Consider the following 24,566-nt stretch of genomic DNA (forward strand, 5'->3'; position numbering starts at 1 on the left):
TTTCTTCTATGTTAAATAAAACTGTAATCTAATTTTGTAAATTTAGGAGTGCTTCAAATATGACGTTAAAACAGTTTTATGTCGTTACAAGTGGGTTTTTTTTAACATTATCTAGTATAGCAAAATTGTAGGACCAATAAAAATTTGATGTTATATTAGGGTTGTCGTTACGTTCGATGACATTATAATTGGGTTAAACTGTATATTGTTTGTGCAAAAAAAAAATAATAATTTCAGACAATACAATAGCCACGATTATTTTTTTAAAAAATGGGAACTTTTTGTTATGCATCGACAAAAATTCAACCCAGGCCGACGCAATGGAGAGAAATTTCGAAATTAGATAGGTTAATTTCATCGAAGATGCATCGTGGATGATCTCGTGGTCATGGCCGGCAAAGTTTGAAAAAAGCAGCAATATCAAAGAAGTTGAGACCTGCCTTGAGCATCAAAGTGATTCAGTCTCCGAGACATAGTCTTGTCTCAAATATGGTTTTGCCGTTTTACTTGTTATTAATTTTTAAAACCGCACCATTCATTTATAAACACCCTGTATAAATATGGGATATATATATGACTTGTTTTTAGTTAAACAGATTTGCATCTCACCCTATTTACTCACAAAGTATATGAGGTGATTAAGAGGGAATGATTTATTTATTGAGAATATGACAGAATTTAGAGAATGCAATTTTCTTTACATAAGCAATTTTCTGTTTGTTCTCAATGTATATCAAATTGAGCAATAATTACATTGCAAGAATTCATTTGACAGTTGCATTGAGAATAATATTAATTTGCTGGTAGAGTGCTTATATATTACAAATAGCAGAGTCAAAATTTGTTACATTTTAGAAAAATTCAAAACCCTGGGTGAAGTTCTCTTCTTTCCTGTGACCATATTCTATGATAATAGAGTAGTTTAAGAACCAAATTTTCAACAGTTAATGAGAAAAAATAGCAGAAACTGGACTATAATCCAGGATGTTTTTTTATATGATGTTGGAATCATGCGATTTGCTTTTGTTCAAAGTCAAAGAAAAGCAGGTTGAGAACTCCAGTATTCATTGCTCTACAAATATGTAAAATTTCATGCATACAAAATGTAGCTTACGCAACAGTTTATATCAATTTATTGTATGATATTATGGAAACAACAAAGTAAACTAAAGTAGAAATGCATACATAAAATATTTCTTCAATTTTTATTGTAATAAAGTAATGTTTTATTACTTTGTTAAAAAATTAATTTCAAAATGCCATTAAATCACAATTAATGTTATTTTGTATTGAAATAATTAATTATTTTAATACATACAGTTTAATTACAATTAGAAAAGTATTAAGAAGTTTAATTTATATTCAAATCTTAAATGAATAAAACCAACTATAAAACAAATATTTATAATGACAAATTAATTTTTTTAAATCAGTTGATGGCGCAGATGCTGGTTCTGGAAATTTAGAAATTTTAGTTAATGGTGGTCACGTGACGAGTAATGTCAAAAGTCTTGGTAATCATCGCTTTCTCGCATCGTTCATTCCTCATACTTCTACGATGCATGCAATAGAAATGAAATTCAATGGTCAAAGAGTTCCAGGTATGGTGTTTTTTTTTAAGTAAAAGAATAAAATTCTTTAAGTTAAATTATAATTAAGTGTGACAAGTATATTATTATTATAATTATAAATATATTTCAGAAATATGTATATTTCTAACTTATTTTACACATTTTATTCTGTTGTGTTTGAGTTTTGGTTGCCCAAGGATGGTCTTTAAATTAAACAAATGGTTTGTTTCTTTTCTGCCAAAATGTTTTTGCAGTGTTTATTTTATTGTATTTTATATGGCAGTTTAATATAAAAATATCAACTTAAAACTTATTTTCTAAGAAGAAAAACAATAGAAGTTTCACTCAAAACTTTGCAAACCAATTAATTTGTTTAGTTAATTGAAGTGGAGCATTAGCAAAACTTCTTCTATGAGGCTTACAGAATTGTGCTCATTCTCAAAATCCATTTGATAGATTTTGTCATTTTCTATTAATTTCATTGCAGAATTCAAAAATGCAATAAAAAATGGAGGTCTATGACTGTTTTCAAGATATAAGGTCATTTTACACATGTGCATGACAAAGTGATATTGCACAAATCGTGCAACTTTGTCGTGCAATGTTTTATGGTTGCCAGCATGTCTTGTATGGGTGTATGGGAACGAGTTTGTTCTCAAAATTTAATGGATCGATTTCAATAAAACTTTGCCATTTTCCATTAATTGAGACAAGGAATTCAGAAATATAATGTGGGTCCATTTAAATGTAAAAAATCCAGCAACAAATTGCTTAACTTTCTCGGCGACATTTAAAATTCTGATGTGCTATCTGTTATGATATTTCATTAGAAAAACTGTTTACATTTTTAATTATTATAAAATGGCATAAAGCTTAATTTTTAGAGTAGGGGGTGGGTTTTATAAAAAATTGTAAATGCTAATAATGAGTAAAATCGTCGTTAAGTCTGACCCTACTTGAGATATGACACATGAACACCCTCTATCTCTTCATCCTGTTGACCTTAAACCACCAAAATTTAATTGCATGAATCTTTCTAATACATAAATCTCTCTGCAAAATTTCAGAAATTTTCGAAAGCACAGGAGTTATTAAGCTTCAAATGGGGTAAAAAAATCGTGCCACACACACACAAATACATACACATCTGTACATACAGAAAAAAACTAAACTTTTTTGCATTTCTTGATGTTTCAAGGTCACCTAAGTTCAAAAATGTAAAAATCTTGGGGGAGTCATTTTTTGCCAGATTGCCATACTTTCCCTCTGTTATCTATAACAGAGCCAGGAAAGTAAAAACAGAAGTTTAATGATTTTGTTTTCAATATACAATGGTCTGTGACAATGACAATGTACATTCTCTCTGATGTAACAAGTGCGACTAATGGAATTTAGGCCCAGGGATCAAAAATAAAAACAGTATTACGTGCGCCTAATGGAAAATAGGTGCAAAAAACAAACAAAACACAAGAACAAAACAATTGCTGAATTGCTTTCGATTGCTTTGTTCTTGGATCGTCTCTTTGTACCTGGCTAGTGCAAGGATCATGTCTCTCGTGGACTGCAGGTATGAGGATAGCCTCTTTTGTCGTGCCAAGTGCAAAGTTCAGCTGTCTGCATTTATTGGGTACTGTACAAGGATCGCCTCTTCTGTGCCTAACAGGTGCAGGGATTGCTTCTTTCCTTTCGGCTTCGCTTCAATTCCATCACAGTACAGCAAAGTTGTGCGATGTCATGTCATTTTTTTAATAAAATTTGATTAAAATTTAAAAGAAGTTTTTATTTTTGAAATCTGTTTTAAATATTAATCGAGTAATATTTGTATATTCCGTTGTTTGATTATAATTAAGAATTAAATTATATAGGTGCATTTTAGGCCACTCTGTGTAACATTTAAATAAGACCACTTGAATATGACAATTGATGCTTTTTAATTATTGGTATAAGGACATTTAGTTGTTTGAGTGATCTAGTCTATTACAAAAATTAAATAAATTTTATCTTTTTTATATTAATTTTGTAAGTTTGATTGTAGTTTAAATATGGAAATGCATAAAAATAATTTTACTTTCTTTTATGATATGAATTTTCTAATACAGTAAAACATTGCTAAGTCAAAGTTTAACTTGAAGTTGGGATATTTTACTCCTTAAAGGTTCAAATTAATGAGTTTAATACCTAATTTTCTAAAATTGTGTACAGCTTCAGGTGCTTCTAAGAGCAATGTTGAGGCACCCGTAGTATATCCATAAAAAGGATATCAATGCAGCATTGTAATGTTGTGGTTCATTTGGCATGGAGCTGTAGTGTTTGTTTATTTTAATTATCTATATTCACAGAGAATATAATAGAAAATGATGATCATAGACTCATCAAAGAGCAAAGGGTATATGGGACAATAGGTTTGAGTTAAAAATAACTGAAATTTTGACTTAACAAACTGTATTACATAGAATACCCTGCATACCAGGGATCTATCAGTGGCTTCAAGTTAATGCAGTTCAACTGAATGAAGTTTTACGATAAATTTTATGAGTAATCAAATCTCTTTATTAAATATTATCATTTAATTAAATATAGAAAATTATATCTAATAGATGATTTCCAATTGAACTATTAAATTAAAATTCAATAATCTTTTTTATTTGGAAGTTATAAAAAAATATATTTAAATCATTTAAATTTGAAATGAGTTTTGTTTCATGTAATTACTTTTGTATGTATCAATAAAAGATTGATAAAAGTTTTCTATTTATCAGTATGTAGATTTATATTAATTTGATTGTTCCTAAAGAGACTGATAACTTATCAATTTTAATTATATTTGCTATCTTAGAAGAGCTATACGAATATAAAAATAAATCAGAGCTACTGTATTAGTTCTAAATATAATATTTATTACAGGATCACCTTGGAAATGCGAAGTTGTCGATTTAACTAAGAGAGTTTCAGGAATTTCAGTAAAAGGGGAAGCTTTAAAGACGTTCAGCACGGATTCTACTGCTTCTTTCGAAATAAACACATCTGGATATTGTAAAGAAGATATTCGCATTAACATTACAAGTAAGTAAATATCTTAATTTTATTGTATTAATAATAATAATATATAAATCTTACAGATAATGGGTTTAATGGGAAGTTTTTCTGCATAGTTTTAATATCAGATGTCTGTTTTCTGTTTAAGATTAATAATTATGTAGGAGAGTCAAATAAATGTTTATATACCAAATATAAGAAGTTTATTTGATGAATTTTGTTTATTGATTGTGTTTATTTTATTACAATAAATTAATTCTTAGTTATATAATGACTTTGAGAGTTATCTACCGGTTGGTTGTTACTTTCAAGTTAATGTGTCATGCAGTTCTCAAAGTATTGTCTGTAGGTTCACTAGTGTTGCGACCAGGCCGGTTTTCACCCAGACAAGCCAGTTTTTAAGTTCATGGTTTGGATTGATTATTAATTTGTCTTGTTTTTGTAGAAATTGTGAAATTATGATAAAACAAAGTAAATTTATTAAAATATTTGCAAATATTTATTTTAACAGTTAAACATTTATTTTAACTTCACACCCTCACCCAAACTTATCCCTAGGCTAAGAGTGACAGAAAATGTATATTTAAAATTCTAACTTGCAAATATCTCTGACCAATATTAGGTTTGTTCCAACACAACTCCCTAACTGGTTTAGAACTGGCATGCGCATTATTCAGTTCTTGGCTGTAAAAAGACATTGCTCATGCGCTGTAAGGTTTCAAATTCAAACCAGTCAGAGACTTGTGTTGGAACAAACCTATTGTCCAGGTCAGCGATTTTGAAAAGGTGGCAATACTAAGGTCCAAAGATCGACCTAGTCATTTTTCAATAGGGTAATTCTATGCCGTTTAACTAGAGAAAAGAACATTTTAATTCATCATGTATCTTTTACATTTGTTTACTGGATAGACAAAATATACAGATGCTGAGATAGTCAATCTCAAAAAATATTTTATCTGAAGTAAAAATGATGACTCTTTAGATTATTAGCATTTAAGACCATTTAATTGTAATGTGGAGTCAGAAAATAAAACTAGAACTGTAAACAAAATATTTGTCTCACAATCCAAGGTGATATTTACAGGAAATAAGTAGACTAGGGTGGATTGTCTATGATTTGATTTAAGCAGTATGTAGATCGATAACTTTGAGAACCACCATTCCACAAATTACATTGCTCTGCTGAGTATTGTATTATGATTTTTAAATATGTGATAAACAAGATAAAAATTCAAATTATTTATAGTTAATACTCTTTCATTCTTTATTAGACTTGCAAACTAATAATTTACAATTAACCTTCTTATTTTAGTTGTATTTCAATTTAAATGAATTAAATGTTAGAATATTTAATAAATTTAATATATAAAAGTAGCATCTTACACTTTATTTAATTAATTATGTTGAATATAAAATGCTCATATAGAAATTGTATCTTATAATAAAACTGTGCTTTGAAAGAAATGCATATTAAGATTATTTTAAGAATGGTTCACTGAATTTTGAGCTATCTTGTACGTTTAAATATCAAATATAAAAATGTATTTATAATGGAAAACTTATAGTGCAATCAAGTATTCATTTTGCCTTCTGTAATGGACATGATTGAAACAGACAAGGCTTTCACATGATTTTACAATAAAAATTATATTCAAAACAGTGGTGTCTCACATAATTGCCCATGGGTGATTAAGCGAGGATTTAGTTAATGAAACAATTGACAGTTCATTTGAAAAGGAATTTTTTTTTATGGATGTTATGTCTTGTATGAGTAATATAAACATTTAAAAATCTACAAAATGATATAATGAAATAATACTATTAAACCTAAGCTTTTTTTACTTTATTATTCAACTAAATTTTTAGATGTTTGAATAATTTTTCTCTTTCAATAAAATGTTGTTCAGACTTTCTTCCTCTTCTTTTTTGCACAAAGCTCCCAATAGCACCAAATTACATTTACTAATGCTTTTTGTAAATGTAATTCTTCATTTGAATCATTATTCAAATCAAATTCTTCATTTGAATCATTATTCAAAATTATGCCAAAAGAAACAGACTTTTTAAAAATATGCATAGAAGAAATCCAAATTGTATGCCTCCTAAAGATGAGTATTTAGAGGCATTAGTGGCTGGACCGAATGCCATTAGTCATTTTGCCAACATTAGTGTGTATTACAGCATGCTTTTTACTTTAACATTTATACATATCTATTTAATAATTAAAACTAAGAATTTTTTTACACTTTTTGAAAAGGAGATGCAACTTTCTGTTTAAAAAAATACATAATATTAGTTAATATGGCATTTACACTGATGTTGATCCACTTTTTATCACTTATATTTAAGCTATTTTTTGTTAAAATTTATTTTTAAAACTGTAGTTCTCTCATTTACATTGGGATGTAAGTGTCTGCATTATAATGAATCATTGTGCATTAATTGAATTCTCTAGCATGTGTTATAAACTGCAATACGGTGAATTGCATTCTACACCGTGATTTTGAAGCCACTTGATGATCTCCAATTTCTCATACTGGCTAGTGGGTGTCTTGTCGATTTGAACGTGATGAGGAGCAAGCTATTTCTGAATAAGTATTGTTATAATTACAAAATTTAGAAATCATATATTTAATTAGAAACAAATTGAGAATGATAAAATGAACAAGGTGCTGTAACATCAATTTTAATCATGACTTTTTGTATTTTATTGTGTTATTAAAATGTAAATTCCATCTCTGCTATACTTTATTTTTTTTATATTATAATATATTTATTTTGTATACTTTTGTCCAATCTTTCAGGCCCTTCTCAAAACAATGTTCAATATCATCTAATTGATCTTGCCAATGATAATTATCGAGTGGATTTTAATGCATATGAAGTAGGTAAGTTCCAATTTAAAATTTTTATATATGACATTATAACAGTCCAGTGACAAAATAAATTGGAAGTATGAAATCAAATACAACTATGATTCTGTATCTTTAAATTTTAGCAGATGTGATGTATTGAAGAGGGAATTATTATATTTATTTGAATTTTTATGGAACAGAATAACTGTAAGCATTTTTATTTTTAGGTACCTACACCATTGACGTAAAGGTAGCCGGACAGAGAGTATCTGGGAGTCCTTTTCTAGCCAAGGCTTACAATGCATCGCAAATTCAAGTAACTGAAGTACCGCGAATATGTTTTATGGGAGAAATGTGCCAATTTAATGGTAAATATATAGATCTTTTAATATTTTGAGGTTTGTTATAGAGGTGGCTATTGAGCAATATATGTAATAATTCGATAAATAAATAAATATAAATTTATTTAAGTAGAACAATAGAATATTGTCATCTTATTGAGAAATGTGTGACTATACAATTTGTAAGTGTATAAATAGTTTTATAGGGGAGAAAAATCATTTTAGAAAGTGAAATTATTGAAATAAAATCTATTAATAAAAAAAATTTTTTTAAACAGAATAAAAATAATTGCACTGCACGAACATTGTATGATGAAGGACATTTATAATAAAATAGTTTGTTATAAATATTTGTTCACTAACCATAAATTATAAAACATCAAATAAACAATAAATAAGGTTGTAAACTCAATGTTAGAATTATTATTAACTGTTGCACAATGCCACCCTGAATTTTATTTGCTTGTCTGATTTGGATCAACAGTAGCGTCTTCCTCTGTTACTTAGTGATAAAGACAAAGGAATTACTTTAGAATAAGAAAATAAAATATTGGAAGAATGTTGTCTATCAATAATATTTCAGAGATGCAAAAACAAACAATTAATATTGTACTCAAAAGGAGGACATTGTTATCTTGTTGTTCTTTTATCAATACAGTTCAATATAGGACTGTCCTCCCAAAGGAAGACAATTGACAATCCTAATTGCAATATTAAATAAATTATCATGTAATAAAAATATTTAACAATGTTGTTTCTCTTCATGATTTTGATAATTTCAAAAATATAAATAAAATAACATATGTTTAGAAATAATATCTTGTATAATAGTTGCTAAGAAATCAAACTTGATAATAAAGTTCAATTTATTAACAGTTAACAATACAAATTTATTGTAGGCTTTTTAGATAATATTTAAATAATCATAATTATTTTTATAATATAGTTGATGCCTCTTTGGCCGGAGAAGGACAATTAGAAATATCGATTAATGATGGAAATGTACCGAATCAAGTTCAAGTATTAGGTAATGGGAGATGTCTAGTGAGTTTCAGGCCTGAAGCACCAATTCCTCACATAATCGATATTAAATTCAATGATAAAAATGTGCCAGGTAACATTTAATTTACATTGTTTTACTTAATTTGGGCAATAGAAATTTTTAATTGTATGTTTATAAATTACATTCGAAAATGTTGGTATTATATTTTTTCTTTATTTAATATTTAGTGGGTAATGAGAAAAGCAAACAATGATATTATCAGATTGTGTTTTTTAATGGCTAATAGTTATTATTTTTACATTGCATCATTTATGTCTATTTAGATTGATAAATAAGGGAAGGGGATCAGAAAAAGTATATTATTATACGCAGTGGAGAGGGAGGGATAAAAACATTGTCTACATGGATTTGTTTTAGTGTACCACTAAAGAAACCATAAAAATTATTTAATGATTAACAATTTTTAAAATTTTATTTCAGGTTGTCCCATCGAAATTGAAGTGTCAGACACCAATAGCATTTCCGTAGATTTACATAAATTAGAACTGATACCGGTCAATCATGCCGCTCGTTTCATAATCAACACAAAAGGAGCACAAGAGTCAAACTTTAAAGTTACAGTGACATGTAAATAAACTTTTTGTAATTTTAAAAATTTCTGTTTTGTTTCATAACTTTTTAATAATTTAATTATTTAAATTTGCTTCAGCACCTAGCAATGCTGTCTTACCTGTTAAAATGTGGGAAAACATTCGAAATGGTTACTTTGTAGAGTTCATTCCAAAAGAAGTCGGTAAGATATTAGAAAGTTAAATTTTTCTGTTGCATATAATAGAATATAAGAATTGACACGATTATTTTTAATAGAGAGGTTGCAGCCAAAGTTCAAATGTTAAACTTGTACAGCAAGCAGAAGTACACATTTGATGTTTGAACTCCAAGTAAAACACGTTGTGCCACACATTCACATTGCACATTGACTCATGGGATAATGTTGAAAAATGGCAGAAACGTTTAACAACTTAATTAGTGTCATGTCTCCTACCATACCATAGGACTACCTCATACTTTTGTTGAGGGAAGTAGTGGCTTGTGTGAATCCGAAAGCAGCTCGGGAAATTATTTTTAGAAAATTTACAAATGTATTACACTGTTGATGGTAGAAGATGCTGTGAAAGAACAAACCTACTCCTGCAGAATTATGATAAGCTATTATGAACAGAAATATGTAAATTTTATAGGCACTTCACATCACTTGCAAAAATATAGAATAATTAAATAGACGATTTTAATCCAGAAATTGTTTCTTTACGTTGCCAGATGTGCCATTTATGAGTGAAATGTTATTAAAGAGAATGAAGAGGTCCAGCCAGTGTGGATAACAGACCTGGTCTATTAAAGAGAAAATCTTGTGAACTTCCTGTTATATTTGTCATCTTCTGCTTAAACAATTTTCTTTCTCTTTGAACAAATATTAAATTTTCTAAATTACAAAATTGCTAGCTCAGGTTCTCACAATATCACTAATTAATATAAAATGGCAAAAAAAACTTAATTCTGTGGGTAGAAATGAATTTTATAAAAAATTCTAATTATTAATAACAAGTAAAATCTTCATTAAGTCCAACCCCACTTGAGATGTGATGTGTGATCTCCCCTTTATCTCCACCCTCAACTTTTAATCACCAAAATTTAATAGCATCTATGCCCCTAATACCCAAACTTCCCTGCAAAATTTCTGATAAAAGGCACAGGTGCTTCAAAGTTTTAAAGAAGGTGAACAAAATCATGTCCCACAAACACACACACACTGACATCCATTTATACAGAAAAAACCCCCAACTTTTTTAGCAATTTTTTATTCTGAGGAGCCTTACATTCCAATAAGCAGATTCTGCCATATAATAATTTGTTTAGAGTAATAAAAAATATTTTTAAAGAATTATTATATTATAGAACATTTGAAATATATTTACATCACTTTGTTTAATGTTCTGTTAGGTCAACATACAATTTTGGTCGAATATTTGGGAAATAGAGTTAACGGAACGCCCTTGACGATAAAGGTGTATGATGCCAAACGGGTAGAAGTGAGTGGAATGCCTGAAGGTTTATTGGGTAAAACTGTCCAGTTTACAGGTAAAAATTTTAAACTTAATATTTAAAAAATTTAATAAATATAGTCAAGATAATATTAAAACATTTGATTCAAGTAACTAAAAAATTATTAAGAATTTAAAAATTACTTTAAATGAGTATTATATACTTTAAATGAATATTTTATATGTTATACGTATAAAAAATGTTTACATTAAAGAGGTTGCAGCCGAAGCTTTCATCTGTATCTTGAGCGCTGCTTACAAGATAGCGACATTCGATGTTCACATTTTAAAGATGAAAACTTCAGCCACAACCTCGCTATTTTCAATTCCTAAACTGACTTAGTGTAAATAATCCTAAATTTTTAAAGTAAATGTTGTTTTTGAAACCATGTTTTGCAAATATATTGAAATATATTTTCAAGTAAAGTTAATGTAATTTAATTTTACTTAAAAACGTGAACAATTTATTTAAAAGTGAATCTAATATTATAAAAAAAATGAAACAAGTCATTATTTTATTTTTATTTAGAAAAATTAATGCTGGCCAATTATTTCCATTATTAGAATATAAAATATTTGAAACTACTCTGAGTTTTTTTGAAAATTTTAAATATTTCTTTTACTAAATTCAAGCTAAATGATTGCTACATTACCGCTACTGTTAATAATTAAATATTGTATAATTTGGCACTATTGATAGGTGTTAGGTGCCAACTTTTATTAAATTTAATAATTATAATTAAATCAATATTTATGAAATAATTTAGGAAATTCTGGAAAAAAGAATTGGCCCAGAGAGGGACTTAAACTCGAAACTGCCATTTATCGGCAACGCATTCACACAGTAAGTGGCAGTTGCAGGTTCAAGTCCCATTACTCTTACCATTACATTTAAAAATCCAGGACACTCAAGTTCATTAAAAATACAAATGCAGACAATCCAAATGACATCTTCCATTGTTTTTGTCTAAAGCACAGAGGTTCAATGTTTTATTTGAGACTACAAAATTTATTGCGGAATCTCAATAAATTTTGTAGCCTCAAATAAAACATTTCATCTAAAACAAATTGAGTCTCAACCTTTTCTTTGAGTCTACAACCTTGTAGACTCAAAGAAAAGGTTGAGACTTGATTTGTTTTAGATAAAATATATGTAGAATAAAATGAAATATTTTTAAATTAACAGAAATTTAAATATTGTTAAAATATTATCTATATTTGTTCAATTTATGACCTTTCAATAACAATACAGTGAACCACATATACAATACAGGGAATATGGTCTGTGTTATAGGAAACTGCATTATATGAATCACACGTGTTATTTATGAACTGTGAGTGTGGAATAATAGCAAAATAGCCAAAAAGTTAAAACACATTTTATGCATATTGACCCATATAACACATTATATTGAGGTCCACTGTACTTTTCTAATATTATTTTTTTTTATATTTAGTGGATGCAAGCCAAGCCGGAGAAGGGAATTTAGAAATAACAGTAAGTGCAAAAGGAAGGAATATTCCGACTCAGGTTCATCCTCTGGGAAGTGCAAAATTTGGAGTCTCCTTCGTTCCGACGGATCTTCACGAACACATAATTAGTATATCGTTTAATAAAGAGTCCGTTCCAGGTATCTATTATAAATTATTATTTTTAAATTTGTTTTTATTATTATTGATATATAAATAAGAAATATGTTTTAAATGTATTTATCATTTTCATTATCATTGTCAAAAAATTGCCTACTGGTTTTCATATTTTTCTGAATAGATTGTTAAATGAAAATTTAACAAATTTACCAATATAATTTTAAGTTAATTTTTAATATACTACTGGACTAAAAGTTTGGTTAAATGATTACTCAAGAACCAATCTATTGTTAAATATTGAAAATAAAATATTATACAGAAGAAACTGCAATAAAAATTTGTGTTAATTTCTGTTACTAAATTAATAGAAATAATTTTTATTGTTATTGAATATTCTTGTTCTATTTTAACCAGTAAGAAGATACATGAAATTGTTTTTCTGACTTAATATATTATTAGACTTGAATTACAATATTTCATCTGAGAATGAAACTTTCAATTGTTTAATGGTACACTTTTCATATCTCGGCTAAGTATTAAAATCCCGGTCTGAATATCTTTTACTCATATTTTTCAAAATTATATGAATGAATATGCTGCTTGATTTATATAGCCAAAAAAAGATTTTTATTTTAAGTAAAGTGGTTGAATTGCAACCAAATACTTTACTTAAGAATAATAATGCCAAGATTTTTGTCTCTTCAAAAATATAAAGTTGATTAAATAGTTTTCATTAATGAATTGTAATTATTCTTATTAAAACTTTTGCTATTTCTCTTGGCTGTGTGCCAAATTATATTAACTAGCTGTGCCTGCACTTTCGCCTGTGTGGAATTCAGTTTGTGACTATAATAGTATCAGTTAGATGATATCTTTTAATTTATATGAATGTTTTAGGAACGCATATGGGACAAAAGATATTCATTATTTTAAGCGACAACAAATAGGCAAATGTTCAGCACAAGTTCTGACACATGCACTGCATATCTTGCCGACCACGTGACTGTGCTGCACAGTTACCTATCTCATATATGTATGTGTCTTTTCCCTCACCACCTGCTGACACCAAAAATATAATGCTTACTTAGATGATATATTTTAATTTATATGAATGTTTAATGGAATAATATACAGCCTATGTCCACCCTGAAGGTACAGTACATTCTAAATATCGGTGAAAGAATTTTTGAAATCAGATGAGTAGTTTTGGAGATTACCTCCTACATCCAAACTTACAAGCTTTACCTCTTTATAATATTAGTATAGATTGATTATTAATAGAAGTTTTTTATTGAACGTCACTTGACTGTCTAAATTTTGAGAATGAGTCTTTAATAATGGATGAATGGTTCTACAGCATTTTGGCCAAAGCAATTACTTTTAGCTAATAAAAATATTGATATTGATGTCATATTGTTTTTATTTCAATGGGTTTAAAGGGTTTAAAGCGTTTAAATGAAGATTTGCTAGTATGATAGCAAAACTCCTTTTCGACTCAACCTTTTTTTTTTTCATCTCTCTACAAAACAAATATGAATTATTGAAAAATTAATATTTGTTTGAGGGATTCTGTACATACTTTAAAAAGTAGTTATTTGTGTATCATAACTTTAAAAAGTAGTTATTTGTGTATCAGTGAGGATAATAACTAATGGCCAACTAATAATATATATTAGAAAATTGTCTGTTATACAATAAAACATGTAGTCAAATAATAAATCTATTAATCAACTTTGGCCTTGTTTTTGCTTTCAATTTCCATTATAAACTATTATAATGAACTTTAGTTTTTTATATATATTTCACCCATTGACAGAAACTCATGGTTTTTACTTTCCTGGCTAATATGGGTTTTTTGCAAATCTTGATGTTTTGAGAACCCTGAACTCAAAATCTCGAAAAAACTAGAAAAAATTTTGCATGTCTGTGTGCTTGTGTTAGTCTGTATTTTATTTAATATCTCAGGATGGGATAAAGATCAAGAAACAAAATTTGGTACAGTAATATGTATATAAGGGGCATCAATGCAATTAAATTTTGGTTATTAAATGTCAAGGGGGTCGGAAGATAGAGGAAGTGTCATGAGTCACATATTGAGTGGGTTGGACTTGATTAAAATTTTACTCATTATTGGCATTTACAGTTTTTAAAAACTTTGTCTCTACTTTCAAAATTAAATATTATGTTATATTATTATAATATTATATTATGTAGCTGTTATGTATGACTAATCTTTTTATAATGTAGTTTTAAAATAACAAGACTTCCTATCTGTTTACACAATATTAATAACATTAAAATGTATTACTTCATATATTACATGTTATAGAAATCTGTTTTCATATAGCAAAAATGATGATAAGTGGTGCTGTAAATATATATTTTATTTTATTTTTTTATTTAATTATAAATTATATTATATTAAAATATATTTGGAATTTTTCAGGAAGCCCATTCACAGTTCATATTATAGAAGCTGGTATAATATCTGCAGCCGGTGCGGGATTAATCGCAACTTCAATTAATAAAACAGCAATATTCATGATACAGAATGTAGCAGGACTGGAACAAGATATTAATGTTAAAATTGAAGGTAAGTGTTTTATAAGTTTTTTTACCTTCAACTTTTATCTTCTTACTTATTAAGTATATTACTTATAGTTGAGATAGGGAGATGTTTTAGTATTATAATTTTAGTGTTTTGTGAAGAGAATATAATGGAACTACTATCCTGTAGGAAGGGATTAAAAAAACTGGTTTGAAAATAATTTACTTATGACTTACTGAACTTTCTGTTTAGATATATCTAGTATAAACAAAATTTGGAAAACTAAACAAGACATAAATTCTAAATTAAGTTTTGAATATCCTAATTATATAAGTATGTCATTGAGTACTCTAAATCATAATAGTGAATGAATGACAGACGACAAAAAAGTCATTCATCCATTTTTAACAAGTGAAAAATTACATAACACTTGATATAAAATGTTGTCAAAACTTTTTATTGTCTAGGAGAAAATTTAAGGCCATTATCATCTAGGAGAAACACAATATTCTCCTAGATGATGGCCTTAAATTTCCTAATCAAATGGGATAGAAATTTGTTTTAAAATGTTTCTTTATATTTTTATGTAGTATGTACTGTATTTTTATTTGCTCTATTTCCTGCTACAAATATATCCATTTAATTTATTACTCGTAAACTGGATCCTTTAAGCAAACATTCTTTTAACAAAAAGGTTTTTTTATTGGTAGGTCCTGACGAGAAACCGGTTCCTTACAGTATGAAAGAAGCTAGCAATGGATATTTAAAAGTAGAATACGTGCCAAATCAAACAGGTAATTACGTACTAATGATACCATTATCGATTGTTTTTATTAGTATGGAGCAAATTATAAATTTGTCAAAGTTTATTAACCATTTTATTTAACGAAAAATTTATTTTAATTATCTTTTATTTACATCCTTGTTAAACAATATCATTTTCTTATGCTTGTCAGTTTTATCTTCAAATTAAAATTTTACAGTTGTTATTATATGTAATTATTTTAACACTAGGTGAATATAAAGTTTGCATCAATTATAGAGGAATGCCAATTGTTAATTCGCCTTTTATCAGTAAAGTTTATGACATCAAGCAGATAAAAGTGAAAGACATGCCCAAAGGGTTTATAGGAAAACCGGTATCATTCATAGGTAAAAATAATTATTTTTATAATTTTAAAGAAAAATTTATGTGGTGAAAATATCTTTTATTATTATTAATGATCATATTTTAAAAAATGTTTACTATCCGTACATTCCAGTAAAAGCTTATTAAACCATTTACCAGTGCATTGATTGTGGCCCAGACCGATGCATACTGGAATGTACCCATTGTAATTTTGTGAAAAATGGAGAGTTTGATTTTTCTCTTTATTTTCAATAGAAACCTATAGAAAGTATCAATTGAATTAAAAATAAGAAAAAATTTTATTGTTTGTTTACTTTAGCTTTACAGTAAGGTGTAATAAATCAAGTATCTCACAAACATAGAAAGTAAGAGCAAGCAGTTTAGTAAAAAGATTAATAATAAAATACAAGATAATTGTAACAATGGAGACTTTATATAAAGCATTTTATTTATATTTTATGCTTAAATATAATGCTTTACTGCCTAATTTTCAAAAAAGAAAAAATATCCCTAATGGAGTCACAACATCAATTGGTAGACTGGAATAATACAATGATAAACAAGTCTAACGAAGATCCATGGGCGTAGCCAGGAAGGGGCATGGGTGGGCACGGTCTCCCCCAGTTAACCTGGTGCCCTTCCCAGAAAATCACAGCCGAAAAAGTGTTGAGCCGATTTGCAAAAAGAAATAAAAAGTTGAAGCTAATTTAATTGGGCGTAGTGTACTGCGGCCTGCAACTAATCTCTGAATATTGGACTGAACTTCAAATAATTGGTTGAATGGATCTGCGATTCTCCACACCTGACAATGTGAAGTTACAGGAAGGTTGAGAAATTCTGATCCTAAAAAAGAAAAAACAGGTCAATGGCCTTTTGTGCCTAATGTGAAAAATGTTTATCTGTAATCTCTATGTACAGTTTAGTCTCTACGGAGTGACACCACAATAAGTTTTCACATCACCTGAAAATCTTGCTAGGGCCACCTCTGGTTCGGGCAGTGGAAAAAGTTTTCTTTCCAATTCTGCCTGGAGGAAAAAACTGTTGGCCACCTCTGGTCTATATCTAGATTCAAGATGGTGAACTATATTAAAGAATGGTAAAAGAAAAAATAATTGATTGGTTAATTTTTTTTAAGGCATTGCTAGAGTTTGATATTAATGTTACGAGAATGTATGATTAAAGGAAGTTTCATATTTTATGTGTGTTAAATTATTGTTGATTCTTATAGAAATTTTATTTTGATGAACAATAATTTGAAATAATTCAATTTTGTGTCAGGTTGGCCTCTACTAGGCCCCCCACATAACAAAACTCTGGCTACACCCATGCAAAGAACCTTAATTGAATTCCAGCAAGATTTAATTTGAAATAAAATTTTTGGACTAACGCTTTTGATCTACAAATAGAGATCTTCTTCAGGACAATGATGGACTTGAAGTCTATTCAAGCATTCCATCATCAAACATATAGACCTGAAGAAGATCTCCATTTATAGATCAAAAGTGTTAGTACAAAAATTTTATTTCAAATTAAATCTTGCTGGAATTTAATTAAGGTTCTTTAACAGACGTGTTTAAAAATTCTTAAAATTGAATTTTTGAAAATTAGCATTAGTTTTTAAATAATATATTAAATGTATATTATAATAATTTTTAATATGTTTTAGTGGAAACAGCAAATGCTGGTCCTGGAAATTTGGAGGTGATGGTAAATAGTGGACAGGTTCCTACAGTTCCTCAAGCTCAAGGTTCCGGTTTATATGCAATTACGTTTGTGCCAAAAGATATTAAGAGGCACATTATTGATTTAAAATTTAATGGGGAAATTGTTCCTGGTAAGAAATTTTCAGATTTATATCTTTTCTACAGGCTTCACCCACTTGTTTCTAATATTATCTATTTGTAACAAAGATTTTGCAATTATTCAATCCCCTTCAGACCAATCCCCACTCACTTTGCTCTCTTTGCTCTACCTCCTGTGGTGCTGACAACCCACCCTTCCACATCCCATTTTCTTTGCTCCCTCTCAGCCCAACCGACTTACTTTGCTTTTCCCTTAGGCCAACCCTCCTTTACTTTGCTCATTTATTCAAAAATTTCAAGATGACTTATCAATTCCCTGTGCTGCTGTTTCTGTTTTGATTTTTTCCAATTTTAAGCTAAGTATTTTATAAAAATGGAGTAGATATTCATTAATTTTTATTTATTTTTTACAAAATGACCTCTTTGAAGAAAAATATTGAAAAATGAAAAATAACATTTAAAAGAGGACATTGCACTTATGAAAAGTGTCAAATATTTTAGATCCTTGGTGCCTTGTAGACTATTGTAACATCTATTTGACAATTAATTCGAACATCACTCACTCTTAACTGGGCTACAATTTGAAAAAATTTCCATTGTCATCTGTCTGTCTGTCTTTCTGACCTTCCTTAACCTTGAGAACAAAGTTAGATAGATGAAAGCCAAGACCAAATATGGAAAGCTTAGGGGAAGGAGGTCCAATTAACTATATACGAATTTCCTGTTTATATTTGAAGTCATGTTATTTCAATTCAAAAATTTCCCCCTGAAAGGTGTTAGAAAGGATTCAAAGGAATGGAATAATAAAACTTAAAATCTATTTTTTGATCATTTTAATGAGCAGTTCTTTAAATAAATAAATTTTAATTATTTCTAAAAGCAACTGTTTAATGACTTTAATTTTTCTGAAGTTTTTAATTTACTGTTTACAGGAAGTCCATTTGAATGTCAAATAGTTGACTACACTAAAATTAAAATTAAAGGTGAAGGTATAGAGCGAGTTCCCATTCAACAACCTACCTCATTTGTTATCGATACACACGGTACAGACATGGGCGATTTTCAAGTCACTATTTTAGGTAAATTTTATTAAGAGTTTCGTAACGTGAAATTTTAACACTTACAAACTTAATTTCACTATTATTCTATTATTTAATTATGTAAATTCTAGGGCCAAATCAAAAACAGTTACAAGAATATATTAATGGAAATTATCACAGTGGATATAGAGTAGAATATACACCTGTCGAAGTTGGTAAGATACACTTATTTAAACTAAATGTAATGATTAATTTCATAGCATAATAGAAAATTATCAATCTTATTTTTCAGGTGATCATTCTATTGATGTTAGATTACACGGTCATCCGATCATGGGTAGCCCTTTTCTCGTTAAAGCATACGATGCTAGTAGAGTAAAGGTGACCGACATTGGAAGTGGAATCGTAGGGAAACCTGTATATTTTAGTAGTATGTTATGTAGTTCCTAACAAGTTTTTAAAAATATAATTTGGATTTATTTACAAGTAATTCTGTCATTTTAGTCGATGCTTGTCAAGCCGGAGCTGGTAATTTAGAAATTATCGTTTCCGTAAATGGTAGAAACGTTCCAAATTATGTTCAGTCTGAAGGAAATGCAAAGTTTAGAGTAAATTTCAAACCGACTGAACCCCAGATGCATATGCTTAGTGTTAAATTTAATGGAGAACCAGTTCCAGGTATGTTGGATAAAATTATAAACTTACAAAATATTTTCTCCAAATTTAATGTATAATGTAGCTTAACCAATTTGCCATTTAATTAACATTAGGGAGTCCGTATTATGTTAAAGTCACAGACAGCAGTCAGTCAGTGATAACGGGATCATCATTGAGAATGACTTCGCTGTCTCGCGGTGCTCACTTTACCGTCGATACAAGAGGTGCCGAAAATGCTGAATGTAAAGTAATCGTCACAGGTAAAAGGTTATTTTTAAAATAACAATACACCAATTAAGAAATTAATTTAATAAGATTTTTTAACCTTCGATCCAAGGTCCTTCTGGAAAAAAAATTCCCGTTACTTTAACAAAAACTTCCATTACAACATTTGAAGTTCAGTTTAATCCCATCGACGTCGGTAAGCTACTTTTGCATTTTTATTTTTAAACAAAATTACAGTCTTTAATAAAATATACATATAAAATTTAGGTCCCCATACCGTAGCAGTTATGTTAGATGGTTCTCATTCACCTGGTAGTCCTTTTACTTGCAATGTTTATGATGTTTCTAAAGTAAAAGTTTCAAAATTGAGTCAAGGAATAATTGGAAAACAGTGTACATTTCAAGGTAAGATTTTTAAACAAAGAAAATTAATAAAAATTGGTTAAAATAATATAAAATAAATGCATATACAGAGACTAAAATGAAATATATAAGCATACCACATATCAAAGTTTAATATTTTAGTAATTCTGAAATTAAGTAATCGAGCTGCTAAAGTATAATTTATGGGTGACGAAGAAAGCAATATCATGCTCAGTTGTAATCTTGTAATTCGGTATGATATTTTAATATGTGAATAGAATAGGTAAAACAGATAAAATTTTTAAAACTAGATTAAATCAAGAAATCAGAGTATGAAAATTTGGCAGGAATTGATTATTGCAATTGATATGATCATGTAATAATAAAAAATTTCAAATAATGTAAAAAAGTAGAAAAAATTGTATTACAGCTCTATACTAAAAAGAACCAACAGATCAAATCTACATTATACTGAAGATGAAAGTTATATAAAGAATTTAAATGTACAATTTTCTCAAAAAAAGCCAAATATATTGAAGATTTTTGAACACATTTTTAATGAATTTTTATTATTCGGTGCTTTAATTTTTTAATATTTATATATGCCAAGTATTATATGATGCAGGTTCAATAGAAAACAATTAAAGTGCCATTAAAAGTCAGGAAGGTGACAGTAATTTTGACATACAAAACTTCCAACTCTATGAAACAGTAACTCCTATTGGTAATACTATTGATGTACAAGAATATCAGACATCAGACTGATAAAATGGCAGTGCACAAAGGAAGAGTAATGTAATGTCTGGTTTTGACTAAAACAATAGACATCCAATGGCATGTTTGGGTGCAGTGAGGAGACAACTGCATGAGTTTACACCCAGGTGTATGTGTAGAGTTCTAAGCTTCGAAACCACCACAGTTATGCAGAAGATTCTCCACAGCTGAGGTTGCAATGAATGCAGTGAAGAATCTTCTACATAACTGTAGTGGTTTTCAAGCTTAGAACTCTACATGTACACCTGGATGTAAACTTGTGCAGTTACCTCTTTACTACATCTGCACATGCCAATGGATTGCTACTGCTCTCACCCTCTTGACTTCTAATGATACTTGTCTGATTTTATATTGAACTTGCCTTGTATTTTTTTATTTCACAGATTATAAACAAGATTAATTTTAATTATAGCATAAAATTTTTAACCCAATTTTAGTTCTTACATTTCTGTCTTCAAGGAATTAAAATCATTTGTATCAATGTTACAAAACTAAATATTTTATTGTTATTTCACCGAACATTATTTACAATTGAAATATTTAGTTTTATAACATTGATACAAATTATTTTAATTCCTCAAAGACAGTGACGCAAGAATTAAAATCAAAGTTGTTTAAAAATTTTATTTTATAATTAAAATTAATTTTGACTTTCAGCTATATGATCTGTTATTGTGTTTACAAAATTCTAAATTTTAATTTACTCATAATGTGATTGATGACTCTTAATTTTTACAATGATTACTATTTCTGTTTAGTGGACGCCTCACATGCAGGAGAAGGAACACTCGAATTAGTAGTTACAACAAGAAAATCGTCGGTAAGAGCCGAAGTATCCATGAAAAGTAGAGGTCTTTACGATGTGACGTTTGTTCCTCAAGAAAAAATGTCCCATTATATAAATATTACTTTTAACGAAGAAGATGTTCCAGGTAAACAGATCTAAAGTAATTAAACTGCAGTTTCAAATGATAATGTCGCAACACAAGTAATTCTTAATGACGTAAATATCTTGACATCAAACTTTTTGATTCAAAACTCTCTCTGTTATTAATAGATTTTAAAAGTGTACAGAAACAATATTTTAGTATGGTTTGAAAAATTCTTTTTTAATATTGTGGAGGATGTATCAAAACTGCAAAGAAGTTTGTCACTTTATCAAAAGCATTTTCATCTTTATGTAGTACAGCCATCTCTATGAAAAATACTGAAAAATTACAAAAATGAAATGATGTCTATCAGTTGATTTTTCTTTGAAGATTTTAATACATACATAAGGAATAATTCAGTTATTGTCACTATATTAAATATTTAGTTGGATTTTAATTGTATATGCTATCAATTGACATTGGACCTTTAAATTAATGATACCATATATCTCTTTAAGACTCAATCTCTAGATTTGTGTGTTCTTCTCTGTTGCAGAGTTGCAATGGACAAGAAATGAAATAATTTAATAAGCAGTAAAAGATTGCAAAATAAAAAATGCAAGATATTGAAAATATAGAAAGCAAATATATTGGGTTGTTCGGAAAGTAATTTCATTTTTTTTTACCACTAGACGGATTAGTCATATTTTTCCCGCCATTTTCATTCTAAACCATATTATCATTACAGTGGAACCCCGGTTAACGAACTTAATCCATTCCACGACTCCGTTCGTTAACTGAATTGTTCGTTAACCGAAGCAATTTTTCCCATAGAAATTAATGCAAATGCAATTAATCCGTTCTAGTCTCCGAAATTTTTGTGATTTTATTTGTAATATACAGTAATTTTCTTTGATGAAAATGTAAGAAAACGTAGTATGTATCATTACAGCAACAAACATGTAAACTTTGTTTAATAAACTAGCACTGTACATACCTTCGTTTGTTGTAGGTGGTGGCAGAAAAGTGGAGATATACGAACCTTAATGCTTAGAAGGGGAATCCCCTCCAAAAAATAACGGGTAGCACTTCATTGGAAGATTCTTCGAGTCGAAGTCTCTTTCGGTAAAAAAACCCACCAGTGGCTAAGTGGTCTTCGTACCTTAAACACGGGGAGTTCGTTCGTGGGTTCACACCTTGCTCAGACGGGCTGGCCATGTGGAGTTTTCCGGGTTTTCTCCACGTCTGTAACGCCTAAATAGGAGCCAGTTTCCCTTAAAAACACCTCCCAGAAGGCATTCCCCTAGGCAGATCGCTCAAGTGTTGCGTTGCCATAACTTAACAAACAAACAAACTTTCTGTAAGAAACAAGAAATTGATCTAAAGTTGATTGTCTTACTCTTTTAATCAAAATTTTTCTCAAATGCGATAGCGCATTGTCGTTTATATTGCGTTGTCGTTTTCTATTACCACTATGACTTTTTTCTTTCTTGGATGCCATATTGATTAAATATATAAATCACAAAACTGAAAAAAGAAGCATAGCACAAACACTCGAAAAAGCAATGCTTAACTCGCGCATGCCATGCGCGAGTTAAGCATTGCTTTTTCGAATTAACACCAACTAAAATTTGACACAAAATACCGTTACGTTAGTTATCCGAATTTTGTTCGTTATCCGAGACAAATTTTTTGCAAAATAAAAGTTCGTTAACCGATTTGGTCGTTAACCAGGACGTTCGTTAACCGGGGTTCCACTGTATATATTTTGACAGCTAACATTTTAAGGCTTATTTGTAAAAAATTTTCTTTGATTTCGTGCAATTGTTTATTTTTTGTGTCCCATCAAATATGGAAGATTGAAAGCAGCATTTTTGGCATATTTTGCTCTTTTATTACCGAAAAGTAAGAATGCTGTTCAAGTGAGAAAAAAATTGTGTGACGTGTATGGAGAAGATGTATTGACAGAACGACAGTGCCAAAACTGGTTTACAAAATTTTGTTCTGGCAATTTTAATATTGAAGATGCACCACGTTCTGGATGGCCAGTTGAAGCTAATGAAAACAAAATAAAGGTACTGATTTAAACAAATTGCTGAATAACAACACATGAAATCACTAAGAGATTAAATTTGTCAAATTTAACTGTTTATGATTACTTGAAACAAATTGGTTTCATTTCAAAGCTTGATATATGGGTTCCACATGTTCTTAAATAGAGATGCTCTCTTTGGTGGGATTTTAAGGAAATTTTTTTTTTGGAGCTTTTACCAGACAATTTAACAATTGATTCGAAAGTGTATTGCCATCGAGTAAACAAATTGAGTAATATCATCAAACAGAAAAGGTGGTCAGAATTGATCAACAAAACAGGTGTAGTGTTTTACCACGATAATGTCAAATTTCACACAAGTTTGGTAACTCGTCAGAAAATGTTATAACTTAGGTGGGACTTGCTATCACACCAACCATATTTGCGAGATCGAGCACACTCAGATTATTACTTGTTCTGGTCTATACAAATTTTTTTAAACTGTAAGACATTCACTTGAAATGACAATGTCAAAAATCACTTGGATCAGTTTTTTGTAAGCAACGATCAAAACTTTTATGAATGTGAAATCATGCTACTACCAGAAACGATGACAACAGGTATTTGAC

General features: G+C 29.0%; 1 protein-coding gene across 1 annotated transcript in view; it reads left to right on the forward strand.

Annotated features, from left to right (window-relative positions):
* Positions 1-24,566, forward strand: part of LOC111642528 (filamin-B-like) — a 65,875-nt gene that overhangs the window by 21,634 nt on the left and 19,675 nt on the right. Inside the window, exons 9-29 of the mRNA XM_023388881.1 lie at positions 1,434-1,601; positions 4,476-4,634; positions 7,412-7,495; positions 7,690-7,830; positions 8,750-8,917; positions 9,287-9,433; positions 9,516-9,599; positions 10,808-10,945; positions 12,366-12,539; positions 14,945-15,091; positions 15,757-15,840; positions 16,061-16,198; positions 17,842-18,009; positions 18,910-19,056; positions 19,149-19,232; positions 19,310-19,447; positions 19,522-19,695; positions 19,788-19,934; positions 20,012-20,095; positions 20,167-20,304; positions 21,795-21,968. Coding sequence (XP_023244649.1) covers positions 1,434-1,601; positions 4,476-4,634; positions 7,412-7,495; positions 7,690-7,830; positions 8,750-8,917; positions 9,287-9,433; positions 9,516-9,599; positions 10,808-10,945; positions 12,366-12,539; positions 14,945-15,091; positions 15,757-15,840; positions 16,061-16,198; positions 17,842-18,009; positions 18,910-19,056; positions 19,149-19,232; positions 19,310-19,447; positions 19,522-19,695; positions 19,788-19,934; positions 20,012-20,095; positions 20,167-20,304; positions 21,795-21,968 — 2,886 coding nt within the window. The remainder of the gene's footprint in view (positions 1-1,433; positions 1,602-4,475; positions 4,635-7,411; positions 7,496-7,689; positions 7,831-8,749; positions 8,918-9,286; positions 9,434-9,515; positions 9,600-10,807; positions 10,946-12,365; positions 12,540-14,944; positions 15,092-15,756; positions 15,841-16,060; positions 16,199-17,841; positions 18,010-18,909; positions 19,057-19,148; positions 19,233-19,309; positions 19,448-19,521; positions 19,696-19,787; positions 19,935-20,011; positions 20,096-20,166; positions 20,305-21,794; positions 21,969-24,566) is intronic.

Source organism: Centruroides sculpturatus, unplaced genomic scaffold, assembly GCF_000671375.1.
Source record: "Centruroides sculpturatus isolate CEXI.00-Female unplaced genomic scaffold, Cexi_2.0 scaffold1748, whole genome shotgun sequence".
Taxonomy (NCBI): domain Eukaryota; kingdom Metazoa; phylum Arthropoda; class Arachnida; order Scorpiones; family Buthidae; genus Centruroides; species Centruroides sculpturatus.